The sequence below is a fragment of the Zootoca vivipara genome, chromosome 10 (genome assembly GCF_963506605.1).
Source record: "Zootoca vivipara chromosome 10, rZooViv1.1, whole genome shotgun sequence".
Classification (NCBI taxonomy): domain Eukaryota; kingdom Metazoa; phylum Chordata; class Lepidosauria; order Squamata; family Lacertidae; genus Zootoca; species Zootoca vivipara.
In genome coordinates, this window is record NC_083285.1 from 6,165,044 (window position 1) to 6,180,368 (window position 15,325).

At 44.2% G+C, this 15,325-nt stretch overlaps 1 protein-coding gene across 2 annotated transcripts in view; it reads right to left on the reverse strand.

Moving 5' to 3' along the window:
* The window catches only part of RELN (reelin), a 307,444-nt gene that overhangs the window by 17,140 nt on the left and 274,979 nt on the right, over positions 1–15,325 (reverse strand). For both annotated transcript variants that reach the window (XM_035127392.2, XM_035127390.2), the window contains 8 exons: positions 13,132–13,325; positions 10,396–10,652; positions 9,822–9,976; positions 8,172–8,386; positions 6,415–6,592; positions 5,922–6,097; positions 3,272–3,378; positions 1,537–1,779 (listed from right to left, as the gene is read on the reverse strand). In XM_035127392.2, the coding sequence (XP_034983283.2) occupies positions 1,537–1,779; positions 3,272–3,378; positions 5,922–6,097; positions 6,415–6,592; positions 8,172–8,386; positions 9,822–9,976; positions 10,396–10,652; positions 13,132–13,325 (1,525 nt within the window). The remainder of the gene's footprint in view (positions 1–1,536; positions 1,780–3,271; positions 3,379–5,921; positions 6,098–6,414; positions 6,593–8,171; positions 8,387–9,821; positions 9,977–10,395; positions 10,653–13,131; positions 13,326–15,325) is intronic.

The following is a 15,325-nucleotide window of genomic DNA, read 5'->3' on the forward strand; positions in this document are numbered from 1 at the left end:
GTCACCCATCAAAATACTGACCAGACCCACTCCCGCATAACTTCAGCATGGTGGTGACCTCATGTACATTCAGACTGTGCACTGGATTTTATTAGATTTATCATTTTATGCTTGCAATTCAAGAGGCCAGAAGCAGTGGGTAATTAACTTACACTGCCTCTGACCTTTCCAAAGGCATTAGAAAAAAGTAGGAGCGGTGGCATATTCACCATATTTAACCCTCTATGAATATGTAGGCTAGTGGTGGGGAACTTCCTTCCCACAGCCAAAGTAGGCTGGTAGAGGTCCTGATTTGGGTCATGAAGCCATTGTCACCAAAGCATGCCCACCAGCCCCACACCTGACATGTGACATCAGGGATGGGACAAGTAAAGATGCAGCTGAAAAAGAATGACCAGCAACCTTCAGGATTGCTGTCAGCACCAATCACCAAACCTCACAGGGATCAGCTGTACTGTGGAATTCCCAATCAGGAGCTCCATAGTGTAGTTGATCCCTTCCCAAGGTGGGGATTGCTGGGATCAGCTCCATTACCCAGCCCCTGGTTGAGAATTCCCTAGTGTAGCTAATCCCTGCTTTCAGAACTTAAGTTTCACCCCAGGTTCTTTCCTTTGAAGTTGGGTCAACCAGTTGATTGGTAGGTGTCTAGCTCTGTCCACCTGACAAAATGGCCCACATGGGTGGGGGAGCTCAATCCCTACCCCCATCCTCTTAGTCATAGCATTTGCTGACCTTTGGTGCTCTGAACTATTTTGTTAAAACTACAGTATTCAATTTCAAAATATGGTGATAATATCTTTATCTAGCAAGCTTTCTTAGCATTATTTTACAAGATTAATATATATTTTACTAGCTGGCCCGGCCACGCGTTGCTGTGGCTCATCCGTGTGATTCCCCCCCACCCTGTGTCGATCCATGATGTATCCTCCCCCACTCTTTCCCCACCCCCAGCTTATCCCTGTGACTGGTCCCACCATGTCCTGGCCTATCCCGTCCCCTCCTCCCCCCCACCCCCACCCAGGCGAGTCAGTACCTCCATTTGGCCTAGTCTGTAAAGGCTTCGACCTAGTATGTAAATGGGATCCAAGGTGCTGTTGAGAGGGAAGGTTTTATAGGTGCAGTACCAGTGTAGCCACCGCTAGAGGGCACTGGTTTGCAACCTGGTTCTTTTTCCAGCATGCATTTTCGTCTGAGTGGTGTGTTTTGAAACATGGGGGTTTGGGTTTTTTTTTACCTGACACAGGTGTGACATCTGTCTTTGAAAATGGTACAGGGTCACTCTCATATTCGCATGCGGCATTGTGTCAAAATTTGAAAGCAAACGGTCAAGCGATTTTGGTGAAACGTGGATACTAACGGACATGTCCAGTTTACATTTATATATATAGAGATTATGAGCAATTTTGTGTGTGTGGAAAAAACTTATTTAAAAAGTCCCCTGTGTCTTCTTTAAACAAAAATTCAAATATGGACTTGAAACTCTGTCAATCAACCAAACATAATGATGAAAAAAATGGTGACTTGTTTGACCCTTACCATCATCAAATGTATCTACCAGTTGACTCGGATTGATCTCTGCTCCTCCAATTAGTACATTATCCAGTGCCCACTGAGCACGATCCATGCCCGAAACCACCATTCCATTGTTAATTACAAATGGCTGCCACCAACGCAGACGAGTTGTATTGGTCAGAGCATCTTCTGGGAGCAGGATGTAATCATGTCTGATGGAGATGTATTTCTGATAATCCATCTCATGGAGCAGTGTCCAGGATATTCCTACAAGACAAAGATTCAAGGTAAAGCAAGAACTAATCAAGATCTGAGAACTCATGTTGAGATTGGATTCAAGCGGTCCACCATAGTTCAGTGGGTGGCTTTGAACCAGTCATAACTATAGATACCTAAAAACGGATATGTTAATAGACGATAAACACTTCCCTACTAGCACTTTGATACTAAAGATTTTTGTAAGTGTACTGATTAGAATTGTTGGTGTAATGTCCATTTGATTAAGTGGTTGCATAATCTTCTTTGGCACTGTGAAGAAATCACTTTTTGTTACTAATATTTTCTGAGGAAGAGTTTTGTTGATTAGGAATGTATAGGAGATTCACCATGTGCAGTGTAAATATTACACTGACAGTGAAGATATTAAGAGGAATGTAAGTTGAGTGGTTAATGTGCATAAAAACGGGTTACTGTGCACATTCACCAGGACTCGTGGAGAATGTGCACATAACCCAGGCATGGTCAAACTTGGCCCTCCATATGTTTTGGGACTACAACTCCCATCATCCCTAGCTAACTGGATCAGTGGTCAGGGATGATGGGAACTGTAGTCCCAAAACAACTTTGGCCATGCCTGACATAACCCTTCCATGAAGAGGTGTGCACATTTCCCAGTCAATATACATTCAGTTGATATATGAACATCCCCCAAAGCCTGTTGTTATGGAGATTATGTATGTTGACTTGGAAATGTGCACACCTCTTCATAGAAGGGTTATGTGCACATTCTCCATGCACACAATCACTCAACTTACATTCCCCTTAACACGTACATGGTATCAGGAGAGCAGCAGGTGGCTAGCTGTCAGATTAAATGTCAGCTGCCTTATAACAAAAATAAAGAAAGTTTAAAGAAGTTAGGTCCTGTTTATTTATACAAGAGTTTCCAACAGAATATTTCTTGTGCAACAATGGGCAATTCTTAAGAATAAGCAGTTCCATTGTCTTCAACAAGACATGTAGTTAAAGGTGGAATAGTTCATCCAATTTCTTCTGAAATGCAGGGAAATATTGTTCAAGGACAAGAATGAGGGTATGAAAATATATTTCTGAACACCATACAATTTTATTTATTCAAATGGCATGGGAGACATTCAAAATATCTGGATTATCAGAGGGGTTACAATAAACTAGAGTGCCTGTTTTCACTGGATTATATAGACATATACCCCAGATTTAAGATTTACTGTTATCCCTCCTCCCACACCACATTTTAGTGCCTGTGCGTCTGTGTTACCAGAACAAAAGGCAGAAAAGAGACCATCTAGGCATACTGAATTAGGGGCTCGCTTTTGCAGCCAGTGATTTTAGATAACTATAACTTTCAGGTAACTGAATTTCAAGAGCAAGGGTTCTGCCCTGCTGCAAATCATACCTCTGTCTGCAGGCAATGTTCTTTTTTTTTATTTACCCCCGTAACTATAAGGTGCTTAAATATAAGCAGAAATATTTATTAGACATCATTAAAATAGACACTTGCCTCCATCTGTTGAATAATCCAGCAGAACTCCTTCCTTCCGACATGTTGGTCTGTGACATGTTGTCATGTTGTTTTCACTCCCAATTCTTCCCCAGTATTGTAAAAACCTGAATGAAAAGACATTGGTGGGTAATCATAATAATTGTATGTTTCCAAAGAAATAGGAGACATTTCCCCACATAAATGAAACTGAAACAAGTACAGACAACATATACAAAACAAGGAAGAACCATTGAATCACTAAAATACATGTAGAATTGAAACTGTAATGAGTCTTTATTGCCTAGTTAAATGACATCTGTATTAGAAGAGGGTTCGCTGGCCTGCGATATTGATAAATGGAGCTCTCAGATCCCCAAATACAGTAGGAATCAACTAGTGAACACTTGTCCCTTGTATGGCTGGCCTAATACATTTTAACACCTAAGGTGGATCAGCAAACGTCCCTACTTCTTCACTGGATGACCTTTGGGCAGTCACCGACTCTCATCCTAAATTACTTCACAGGGGACTCAGCTAGATTGATAAAGGAAAACTGTTTTGTATGCGATATAACAATGTAACACCAGGTGGCGCTGTGGAGTCCCATCTTTCCCTACCAGATTCCCCTGTATGAGTTTGCAAAGAACTGAATTACTTCTTTGACATGTCTAGATCCAGACAGGGATATTATGAGGGTAAAAATGTAAAAGGAGTGGGACTTATGGATGCCACTTTTAGCTCCTGGAAAACGAATGTGATACAACCTAAAATTACAAGAATTTGTAATTCTTGTAACGTAACTGTCATATATGTTATGGACAGTTCAAAATACTCCCCAAACATGTAAAATGGATAGCTGTGCAATGCATGGCAGCTTCCTGTGTGCACACACATTTACAAGCATGTGCCATTCAAACAAGATTCATTCATTACCCCAGCTGAAGATTTAACCATAGCTGCCAAGTCTCCCGTTTTCCCCGGGAAACTCCCGTTTTTCCAGCTGTCCCCAGCGCGACGGCCATTTTGGAACTGGGCGGAGCATGCTCAGAAGCGACTTTTGATGCTGGTCTGCCCAGTTCCAAAATGGCTGCAGCGCGACTTCTGATGCGGCGGCCTTTTTGGAACTGGGCACAGCAGCATCAAAAGTCGCTTCTGAGCATGCTCCGCCCAGTTCCAAAATGGCCGCCGCACTACTTCCGGTATGCTACTTCCGGTCCAGTCCCTTATTTCTCAGGCCGGAACTTGGCAGGTATGGATTTAACTTACAGAGACTCTGGGGAGGAGCACAAGCTCCTAAAAATAAAAAATAAACAAATAAATAAACAAATAAACTTGACAACCTTGTGCCCCGACCATATGCCTCAATCTTCTGCATGTTCAAAGAAACTTCACTATAAATCTTCCCTTCCCCCTTTCCTTCTGGCAGCTCTTAGGCACAGAAATATCTCAATGGATAAAGGAAACTTGGGGTTTGTTTTCAGTGTTATTTCTACTCTGAGAAAACAGTCTAAAATTAACAGACACAACTAACTTAGACCTATTAATTCCAAACAGTCCTTGAAACGGTGTTAGGAGAAACACTACAGGGTACTCTTTCGCCAGTGTTATTTTTCTAGAAAAAGATGTCCTGAAACTCACCATGAACAACTCCCTTGATCTCTTATAATGGCAATGGTGCTCACCTGAGAGGTGCCGGAACTGAGTTCTGGTGAGTTCTGGCTGAAGAAAAGCCCTGTCTTTAGCCCATTTTAGTACCTCATATGCAAGCTCAGTCTAGCTGCTTTAGTGAACAGCAGTTTCTGTACCACTCAAAACAGCAGCCAAAGTAATTGCAGTTTACAAGAGGTATCTTCCACCTATTCTGACCCAGGACCCACTTGTAAATCAAGCAAGGATTTGAGGATCCACTTCTTAATCCTTAATCCTATAACCATATATTTGCATAGTGGTAGTGCTCCTGTTTCACCAAGACCAAACTGCGGGAGGCAGTGGAAGACAGGAGTGCCTGGCCTGCTCTGGTCCATGGGGTCACAAAGAGTCGGACACGCCTAAACAACAACAAGTGCTCCTGTTGCAACTCACCTTGGATCAGGCCATGACCAACTAGTGGGTCCCAACAAATCAGGGGCAATTATTTTCCCACCATCCCCACCAAGACTTCTTTTGTCCTTTCCATCTGTGACACCAGAGTGACAGCTAGTGTTCATTGTTATAAAGTGACCACCTGTACAGCTAATTACACTGGAGCTTTCAAAGCACTTCTTATCTCCCCTGCCTTTTCTTGCATATTACATTTTGTAGACTTAAATCCTTCATACTGGTGACATACCAAACCTACCGATTTCAAGTGAGGTGACTAAAAATGTATGCAGGATTGCAGCTGCTGACTATATAGATATTTAAGAATGTGAATCATGCTTTGTGCTTGTGAAACTGTGGGTGATAATAATTTAATGGCTCTTTTTATGAAGGCCAGTGAATTGATTCTCCCACTTATTCTTCCAAGTTCTGCCTTCCTTCCTGAGCTGACTGAGTGGGTGGTTTAAGGGTAAAAGGCTCATATACCTTTGTCTGTTCCCACAGCCACTCAGTCTGCCGCTCTGTCATTATTTAAACTTTCATTAAAATATATTAGCTATGTTCAACTCTATTAAGTAACCTGACATACTTTGCGCCTCGCAAATCCAAGTCTTGAGTGACAGCCTGTCTCACTGTAGTGCCTCCAAAATACAGAGCTGTGTCTTCTGCTAGAATCCCACATTCCATACAAGCAGTGCCTCCTTCCAAAGACATCCATAAATCCGGTCTAATTTCTTCATTGTCAAAGCGCTCCTTCAGGAAAGTCTGTTAAAGGATTTTAATATTTGAGAAGCCAGTCACCAACTCGAATTTTAGTTGTAAAAAGAATAGACATTTAGCTTTTAAAAATATGTTTTTTCCCCACTCCTATAGTATGCCAAGAGTAATTTTACATGTAAAGTATATTTTGTTGGAACACAAGATTCATGTTTGTTTTAATAGGACAAAAAATAAATAAAGCTTTTGCATTTTTTAAATGTTTATTGGTAGATTAATTCTAGCACAGATGTGTATTTAATTTTTAAAAATACTTTCTATTGTGCATATTCAGTACACTCTGCTCCAAAAGATATTTAGATTACCTTCAAAGTCTGAGTTAAGTAGCAGTTTGGACCAGAGAAACCTGGATCACAGACACATTGTCCTTTCAGACAGTCTCCATGGCCTCTGCAGTTGTCAACACAACCAGGTCCAAGATAGAAATTGTCAATGGCCCACTGCATATCAGAGTACTTCTGATAAAATCTAAACCGTACTGGGCTGAGTTAACACATAAACAGAGATAGAGAAAATAAGCAAAAAAATCACAACACAAATAATATGCATACATAAACTTGAAGGCCATAGGACATATCTCTCAACAGACGATACGAGATAATTTTGTATGCAGTTGAGTGTGTGTCCCTGCTTCAATTACTTGCCAACCTGGCCTATTCCCCACTCCCTCAAATCGCACATCCCCTTTATACTTCATACAATCACACAACCCCTCACATCTTGCCCAACCCCCTTCCTCTTATGGACCACCCAAACACCATCTCCTTACAGATCACCCAATCTGTGCTCCCCTCCCCCTCCAGACCACCTAAAGCTGTGCTACACAAAGTGGTTGTCCATGGACTGGTGTAAGTCCACGAGCCATCAGCTGCCAGTCCACGGTGACTCTACCACAGCCCAGGTTCAGTGTGATGTTTCAGGGACCAAGTATGGTACACACTGGGAAGAAGTTGCCAGTCCACCACATCAGGTATCTTGAGAAGCACTGGCCTAAGCCATGCTCCCCCTTCTTCCTACAGAACATCCAAACTGCATTCCTCCCCTCAATACAATGCCCAAACCTAAAACTTTATCTCCTCTGGTCTCATCCCATGGTCATTAATGCCATCGCTGTGGGAAGCCAGAGTAAGAAGCCTGCATTGCAGGGACAAGACAAAGGGGTGATTACCCTTCTTCCCTGTAAATGGCAAAGGTGACAAGGGGAATGTGAGAAGGCTTGCAAAGCCCACTCCATGCCGATCCAACTTTCCAGCCTGCTTGTTTGCCCCTAGTTACATCCTCCACGTCACCTCCCTGGTCTTGGCCACCACTTGTTTGCTCAGCCAAACTGCGTACACCCCTTACAGATTGCCCAAACCATGGTCCAGGCAAGCTGCAGGGGAACAGGCAGGGCAGAGCAGCTCCCACCTCTTCAGCCTTTGAACTCCCAGATTGTCCTGGCTGTTCCTCTGCAGCTTGTCTGGGCCAAACTGTTGCATGGCTGCCTGCCAGCTGTTCTGTCATCATGCTGCAGTTCACATGGCCACTGCAGCATGATGACAGTCTTACAGTTTAATTATAGGGAAAGATAGGAGACTGAAGATAAGTTATTACAGTTGAACAGGTTATGTAAATGAGGGATATATGGTTCTCATTCATATGAATTCTGAAATCAGCTCCCCAGTTTCCAAAATAATGGAAACTGTCTAGTCTTGCTTGTGGAACTACTAACTATATTGTTCCTTGTAATGGATGTCTCCGTTCCAAATGAACTAGCAACATCAGCATCACCGTGCTGCAACAGAGCCTTCAAACCCTTAGCTCAGGCATCCCCAAACTGCGGCCCTCCAGATGTTTTGGCCTACAACTCCCATGATCCCTAGCTAACAGGACCAGTGGTCAGGGATGATGTGGATTGTAGTCCAAAACATCTGGAGGGCCAAAGTTTGGGGATGCCTGCCTTAGCTTGATCAGTATTTCTTCTGTGTGGTAATTTGCTACTCTCACAGAAGGGAGGATATGTCTAGAAGACCGATATGGCCACTCTGATAAAATCAGTAGCTCAGATATTATTTATACTCACTTTCCTACTAGGCTTTCAGGTAGACGGTAAGTTACTCTTTTCCATCCTTTTGTTGGAAAGAAGACAGATGGCTGTGAAACACTCCCAGAACATTTGGGGTCAGCAGGTAAGCACTGAGGTATTAGGTAGCTCCAGCTCACTCCAAAGTCAGTAGAATATTGCACATGGACTTGGTTCTGGGCAATTTTCTCTGAGGTTTTACAGCCGACAGAAATCTAATATAGTACATGTAAAAAGTGACACACATTTTTGTTTCAAATATCGTTTTTTTACAGCATGAAAAAATAATAGTGAGGTTTTCATGTAAATTCATAACAGAGTATTATTATCTGTTGGACTGATTGGGGAAAATCAGAGGTGCACGAAGGATTGCCCAGAATTTTATTGCATGCCAATGAAAGGACTAAAAGAGAAACCTTGTTTGACTTATCCAGTCAGTGTCTTATCAAGTTATCAGGCTTCCTTTCATGCTAGTCTCATTAATTATACAACTATCTGCTTAAGATACAGTGTTCTTGGTGTTGAGCTCTATCGCTGTACCTGCAAGTGAGATTTTCCAGGCTCAGTGGTAAGTAAGCTGTAAAAGATCAGTTTCTTTGTGGAAGACAAGACCTGATTTTTGTAAGAAATTTACAACTATAGAGGCTGAGGGGAAAACTACATGTTGCACTATTAATGTTTTTTTGGGGGGAGGCATCCTTAAACTGGACACTTTTATTTTGAAGGTAAAGCAGCTACAGGGCTCTCATTCTGAACCTACTCTCAATCTGGATTGGGGTATCATGCCAGTTTCCTCCCAAAAATCACCACTCCCACTTTCTGTTTGCTGTTGAAGGTGCTACATTCAGAGGCAAAGGGTAGTCAAGTGAGGGAGAGATTTTTAACAGGAAACTGACTGGGGCCCTGGTCCAGATAAGGAGCATTTTAGTGTCCAATAAAGAAGTACCATCTGTCAACTATGGGACGTGGGTGGCAGGGGTGGATGAAGGCGTTCCGGCACCTGGGGTGGCACCGTGGGTGTGCACCTGTGGGTGGAGCATTGCCGCATATGACGCATGCGTCGTACGCAGTGGCTCCGCACATGCGCGCTACGCAGTGGAGCCGCCGCAAACCGCCCAAGCCGAGCGTCGTACGAGGATGCTGCTGCCCGGGATCCTCTGCTCACGGAGCTGCGAGGAGACAATCCAGGCGCCGGCAAGCCGCGAGCAAGCCCCGGAGCGAGTTTTTTAAAAGAAAGCCTCACTGCAGCTTGCTCACTCACTGGCTTGGCGCACACTTTGCTTGTTCCTGGGTGAGGGGCGGGCCCTGCTCTGGTTTCGCCAGAAGCGGCTTAGCTATGCTGGCCACATGACCTGGAAGCTGTACACTGCCTCCCTCGGCCAGTAAAGCGAGATGAGTGCCCCAGAGTCGTCCGAGACTGGACCTAACAGTCAGGGGTCCCTTTACCTTTACCTATCTGTCAACTACCAGCAAGAAACACAAAAACACATGGAAAGTGTTAGCACAACAGAATAATTTTAAATTGTGAAAAGGGTGTTAATCGGGGCTTTCTTTTTCCCCTAGGGGGGAGCATCAGTTCTGGTGAGTTCCAGCTGAAAAAAGCCCTGGTGTTAATGGAAATCTCTGAAGGCTTTAGAAAGCGGTGTTTACCTTGAACTGCATAATCCAGTTCTCTGTAGGAGTTAAATCATGGGTGATAGCATAAACCTCTCTGCCATCATGGGTACCACACATCATGACGCCATCAGGAGACTCGCAGAATCTTTCAATTGTACAGTCGTCATGGAAGAGCCAGTGCTCATTCACTGAAGAAAATAATATTCATGCCAATGTTTTAAAACTGCAGTATTTGATAATTAAAAATACTGACGGTGTTAAGTACTGAAGACAGTTACTGGATTATCAAATCATTATTGGGATATAATAGAATAATGGATTGTTTCATTCTAATGCAGTAACACTATTCTCATACATTTTTTAAAAAGTATTGCAATAGAGCCAGGCTTTACCTATGCCTTGTTCTACGGTTACCATTTTTTTTGGCAGCACTCCTCTTTCTTTTTAACCACTGCATGGGTGGAAGAAATTCAACAGCTGAGGCTTTTCCTACTATTGGATTGCCATGTTGCGAAATGCTTCTCAGGGTAAATCCATGCTTGTCACAGAGAAGAAAATAATAATAACATGGACGACACTGGTTTTTGTCCAGATGAACTCCTCCTACCTGTTGTTCTGTCTTCCATAAACATATCGAAAGCAATCCTGCCGGTGGGTCCTGCGTCTGCGGGAGAGCGTTCGTGCTGTGGCAGTGGCGCACTGCTAAACGTGTCCAGCATCACAGTCCTCTGATCAGCTGACCCTGATATCAGCACATTGTCAATAGCCCAGTCACTCTGATCCAGACCATCATGCTTGGGCTGCCACCAGCGAAAACGGGTCCCCACCTCTTGGGCACCAGGAGGAAGGAGAATGTTCACAAAGCTAAAAAGCAGAAAGAGAGAGCACGTGAAAATTTACACTGAAAACTTGAAAATTACCCACAGATCAGAAGTACAGTTAAATGACTCTACACAGGTCACAGGAGGAGACTCTTGAGAGTCCCATGGACTGCTAGAAGATCAAACCTATCCATTCTTAAGGAAATCAGCCCTGAGTGCTCCCTGGAAGGACAGATCGTGAAGCTGAGGCTCCAATACTTTGGCCACCTCATGAGAAGAGAAGAATCCTTGGAAAAGACCCTGATGTTGGGAAAGATTGAGGGCACTAGGAGAAGGGGACGACAGAGGACGAGATGGTTGGACAGTGTTCTCGAAGCTACGAACATGAGTTTGACCAAACTGCGGGAGGCAGTGCAAGACAGGAGTGCCTGGCGTGCTATGGTCCATGGGGTCACGAAGAGTCGGACACGACTAAACGACTAAACAACAACACACAGGTCTACAGATGATTACCTATAAGGTCAATGCTTAGGATAAACATTACAACATTTTACTTGTTGGATTTACCATAATTGTAAGGGTGGGAAAGTACAGAGAACTGCCCCCTTGCATCAGAAGTAGCTCCTCCCCAAGCAGTGATGGGAGTGAGGGCTCTGAGGAGGCTAGTGAGGGAATGGAGAGAGAGGGCCAGGGCTCCAGCAACATGAGAGAGCCCCGGCCACACAGGAGTGAGGAAAGGGAGGGGGAGAAGGGAGAAAGTGAAAGCCTGGAGCGTAGACCCCTTCCTCCGGTTCTGGAATTACGCAGGAGAAAGAGAGGGAGGAGATTCACTGTCCCGAGGCTATTATGTTGGAGAAGGTCACGTGGGGGGGGGCAGTGCCAGATTCTGCATCGGACTGAGCAGACATGTTGTACATATTCAGCTCACTGTAAATAGCCTGCACTAATAAAAACTGTTTAAAGACAAGCATGCGGAGCGTCGTTACTCTAGAGTAGTCGCAAGAACCTCTGACAATAATGAAGATTTAAATCCTGGGTTAGCATTTATCGCAGGACTGGGGATCCATCTAAACTTCCCCCCCTGCACCCCACTGACACCCTTTGAAATACAGGAACTCTACATCCTTATGCATAGTGCTTTCTTATGTAAATGTAGTTATATAGTTATTAATATTCAAATTTACATGACAATGAGTTTTTTTTATCAGTTATAATAAATCCTTTGTTTTGCTATCACAAAGGGAAAGGAATGTTTCAACCAATCAGTTGGTTGCAAGTGACATGAAAACCAGATATGCAGTTATGCACGATGACAGCATGTCCCACTGAGATGAATAAGAGTGATGAGTAGTTAATTTTTTTTTTAAAAAAATCTGGATTGTATTTTAATCCGCATTTAATCGATTGTTTTTCTTTCTTGTACGTTTTGTTGTGATCTTGTTGATGTCAGCCACTCTGAGCCCGGCTCTCGCTGGGGACGGCAGGGTATAAATAAAATTATTATTATTATTATTATTATTATTATTATTATTATTATTATTATTATTATTATCATCATCACCTTTTCTGCAGCGCCTTTGCAAACCTGATGCCCTCCACATGTTTTGGACTGCAACTGTCATCAGCTCTCATGACTGTGCTGGCTGATGGGAGCTTCATTCTCAGAACATATTGAGGGCGCCAGATTTGTGAAAGCAGCCATAGGTTATGGCAACCCCCTAGTCTTTCTCTACCACAATGTACAGAGAGGAATGTTCAGTCAGCTCCACCTCACCATAAAGTCTGCACTAAGAATCCTTAAGCATCCACACATACCTTGCCAACAGTCATAAATGGTCCACAAAGCACCAAAATGCAATAAAGCAGAGTTTGTTTATCCACAAGCACATGAAGTTGACAGTGAAAATAAGGGAATGACCTTAAACAACAATCTTTATGAGAATTAAAAAACAGTAGGAAGAGGGCAATGGGAAGTTGCCAGCAGTGGCAGACTTGGGGCTCTAAAATTTCAACAGTGCCCTGTGCAACACACAAATTCGGCCTCTTGCCTTCCATTGTTCGTCATTGTTACGCACCCTCCCGGTTTGGTGCCTGGTGCAGGTTAACTCGTAGCACACACCACCCCCCCCAAAAAAAATCTGCCTTTGCTGCCAGACACTCTCTCTCGTTTAATCTGCTGGTAATACACTATAAAGCCTTCTACATATGCTTAATTTCTGGGTCCCTCTAACTGTCATCCATCCTACTGAAACAAAGACGCTCTCAGAGCTTCCAAGAGAGGAGGACAACACTACAGGGTATGACCATTTTGCGTGTGACCAAGACACTTGCGACCGTCGACACACACACTGCTTTTAGACCCAGAAGAAGGTGGAATTTGGCTGGAACTGGGGTGGAACAGGCTTACGCACGCTCTGCTGATGAACGCAATGACCCAAAATGCAACTAACAAAATGAAACAAATTTGCCTGCATTTAGAATCAGAACAGGTTTTGCATGAGCAACAGGAATATACTTATTACCCAGGCTTGCTGAACTGGTCATAAAAAATGTCCATTAAGAGAGTCCAGGTGATCCCACCATTCACAGAGTACTCCAGGAGAACTCCTTGGTTACGACTGTTGGGAGTTATCAGACATCCGTACATGAAATAGAACTGGATGAATTCTGCATTAGTTAAGTTTAGATCCACTGTAACTAGCAAGCGGCTGCAAGCCTTGAAAGAGAAAAAGAAACCATTATGGCTGCAAAGGAAATAATGACAACAATAACAACTATATGATTTATTTCCCACTTCAAAATAATAACAACCCAAAACTACTTCTTTTTTTTAAAAAAACCCCAACACAAAACAAAACCAAGAGTTTTCAAGGAGCAGGCCTAGAATCCAAAAACATCACATTCCCAAATAGAGGAGGTGGGTGGGCATTTATGTAGCAGAAATTACACAGAAAAGTGGGTTGTCTCTTCAGCATTAAAAACTACTGCACTGAAAACAAGAACCCAATACCCACTACAGAGTTCTCTCCTCCCATAAACATGTCTTTTGCTCTCTCTGAATCCTAAATCACATAATCAAATAACCCTTTAAGTGTACCGTGTTTCTCACATTATAAAACACCCCTACAAAATAAGGCATGGCAGGATTTTTCTGAGGTGGCAAAATATAAGGCATACCTCGAAAATAAGCCATACCGCAGGTCTGTGGCAAAGAAGAGGAAAAGGAAGGGGGCTGCTCAGAACCGGCTGCTGCTGCTGCGTTAACCCCTGGGACCCGGTTGCAGCCTTTGTGCGCGGCGCGCGAAGCCCCGGGACCCGGTTGCAGCCTTTGTGCGCGCCGTGTGAAGCCCCGGGACCTGGATGCAGCCTTTGTGCGCGCCGCGCGAAGCCCCGGGACCCGGATGCAGCCTTTGTGCGCGCCGCGCGAAGCCCCGGGACCCGGATGCAGCCTTTGCGTGCGCCGCACCAAGCCCCGGGACCCGGATGCAGCCTTTGCGCACGCCGCGCCAAGCCCCGGGACCCGGATGCAGCCTTTGTGCGCGCCGCGCCAAGCCCCGCTCGCAGACAGGCAGGCGCGCGAACGAACGAGGGAGGTGTGGAAATGGCCAGGAGAGGTTTCCCACCCACCCCTCCTCCTCCCTTGGCCTTCACATACGATAGCTGGGCAGCCAGTCACCGGCTCTAACTACGGTATGGACTTTTTACCTCAGGCGGGGAAATGGGGTGGGGGTCGGTTGGCGGTGAGGGAGGGGCGGAAGGAATCTGAGGGGTTGCATGCTGACGCGCATCTTGCCCCAGCCGCGCAAAGCAGGCTGAGGATGCGTGCCCGGCTGAGGCGCAGGCATGGGGGGGGGGGGAGAGCAGCAAACGTTTCCTCAGGCAATCCGAAATAGACTCCCTTGCCTGCCTACCTGACTCAATCAACTCAGCAAAACCACTTCCGCTCCCCAGCTCACTGCCTGGTGTGGGAGCGAGAGGACACACACTCGCAACAGGACACGCAAAACGCGATAGCGGGGGGAGCTACTGCACTACCCATGTACCGTAATAAAAATAAGACATCCCTTGAAAATAAGCCATGGTGTGTTTTTTTGAAGAAAAAATAAATATAAGACATGTCTTATAATATGAGAAACACGGTAAAATGGCAATAGCTGTCAGTTAGAAATATATAAACACAGATAGTGATACATCTAAAATAATTATTTGAATCACAAATGGTTGTACTTCTAAAATGGTTTGTCTGGAACTCAGTAAATACAGTAGTAAAGATGTTAAAGATGGGAATAGGTTTGTGTAAGATATATTTCCAAAAGATTTTTTTTTTGCATGGCACATAGGAACAAGTCTGCAAAAATGCCTATTTAGCTTTGTAGTGAAAAGAGCTGCCGGTAGTTTCAATTTTGTGAGCTTGCATGATTTCAAAATTCTACTTTGAGGCCTTCACTTAGCAACATGCATAAAAAAATTGTTACAAATAAAATGCTTGCTTGTTTGGACTAGTGATACTAGTTTAGAACAGGTCTGTTCACCCAACAGGGTTCCCCTCCCTCCATGCCACCTAAATATGCTCAGAGGATTTGGGGGAAACTCCAAGAACAGGTTTAGGAGATGCACAGAGCATCCAGTGGGAGGAGAGGGAGAAAAGCTTGGTTGCATGACTAGACCTCACTTCTATGTGCATATAATACTTAGCACTACACGAAATCCCACCCC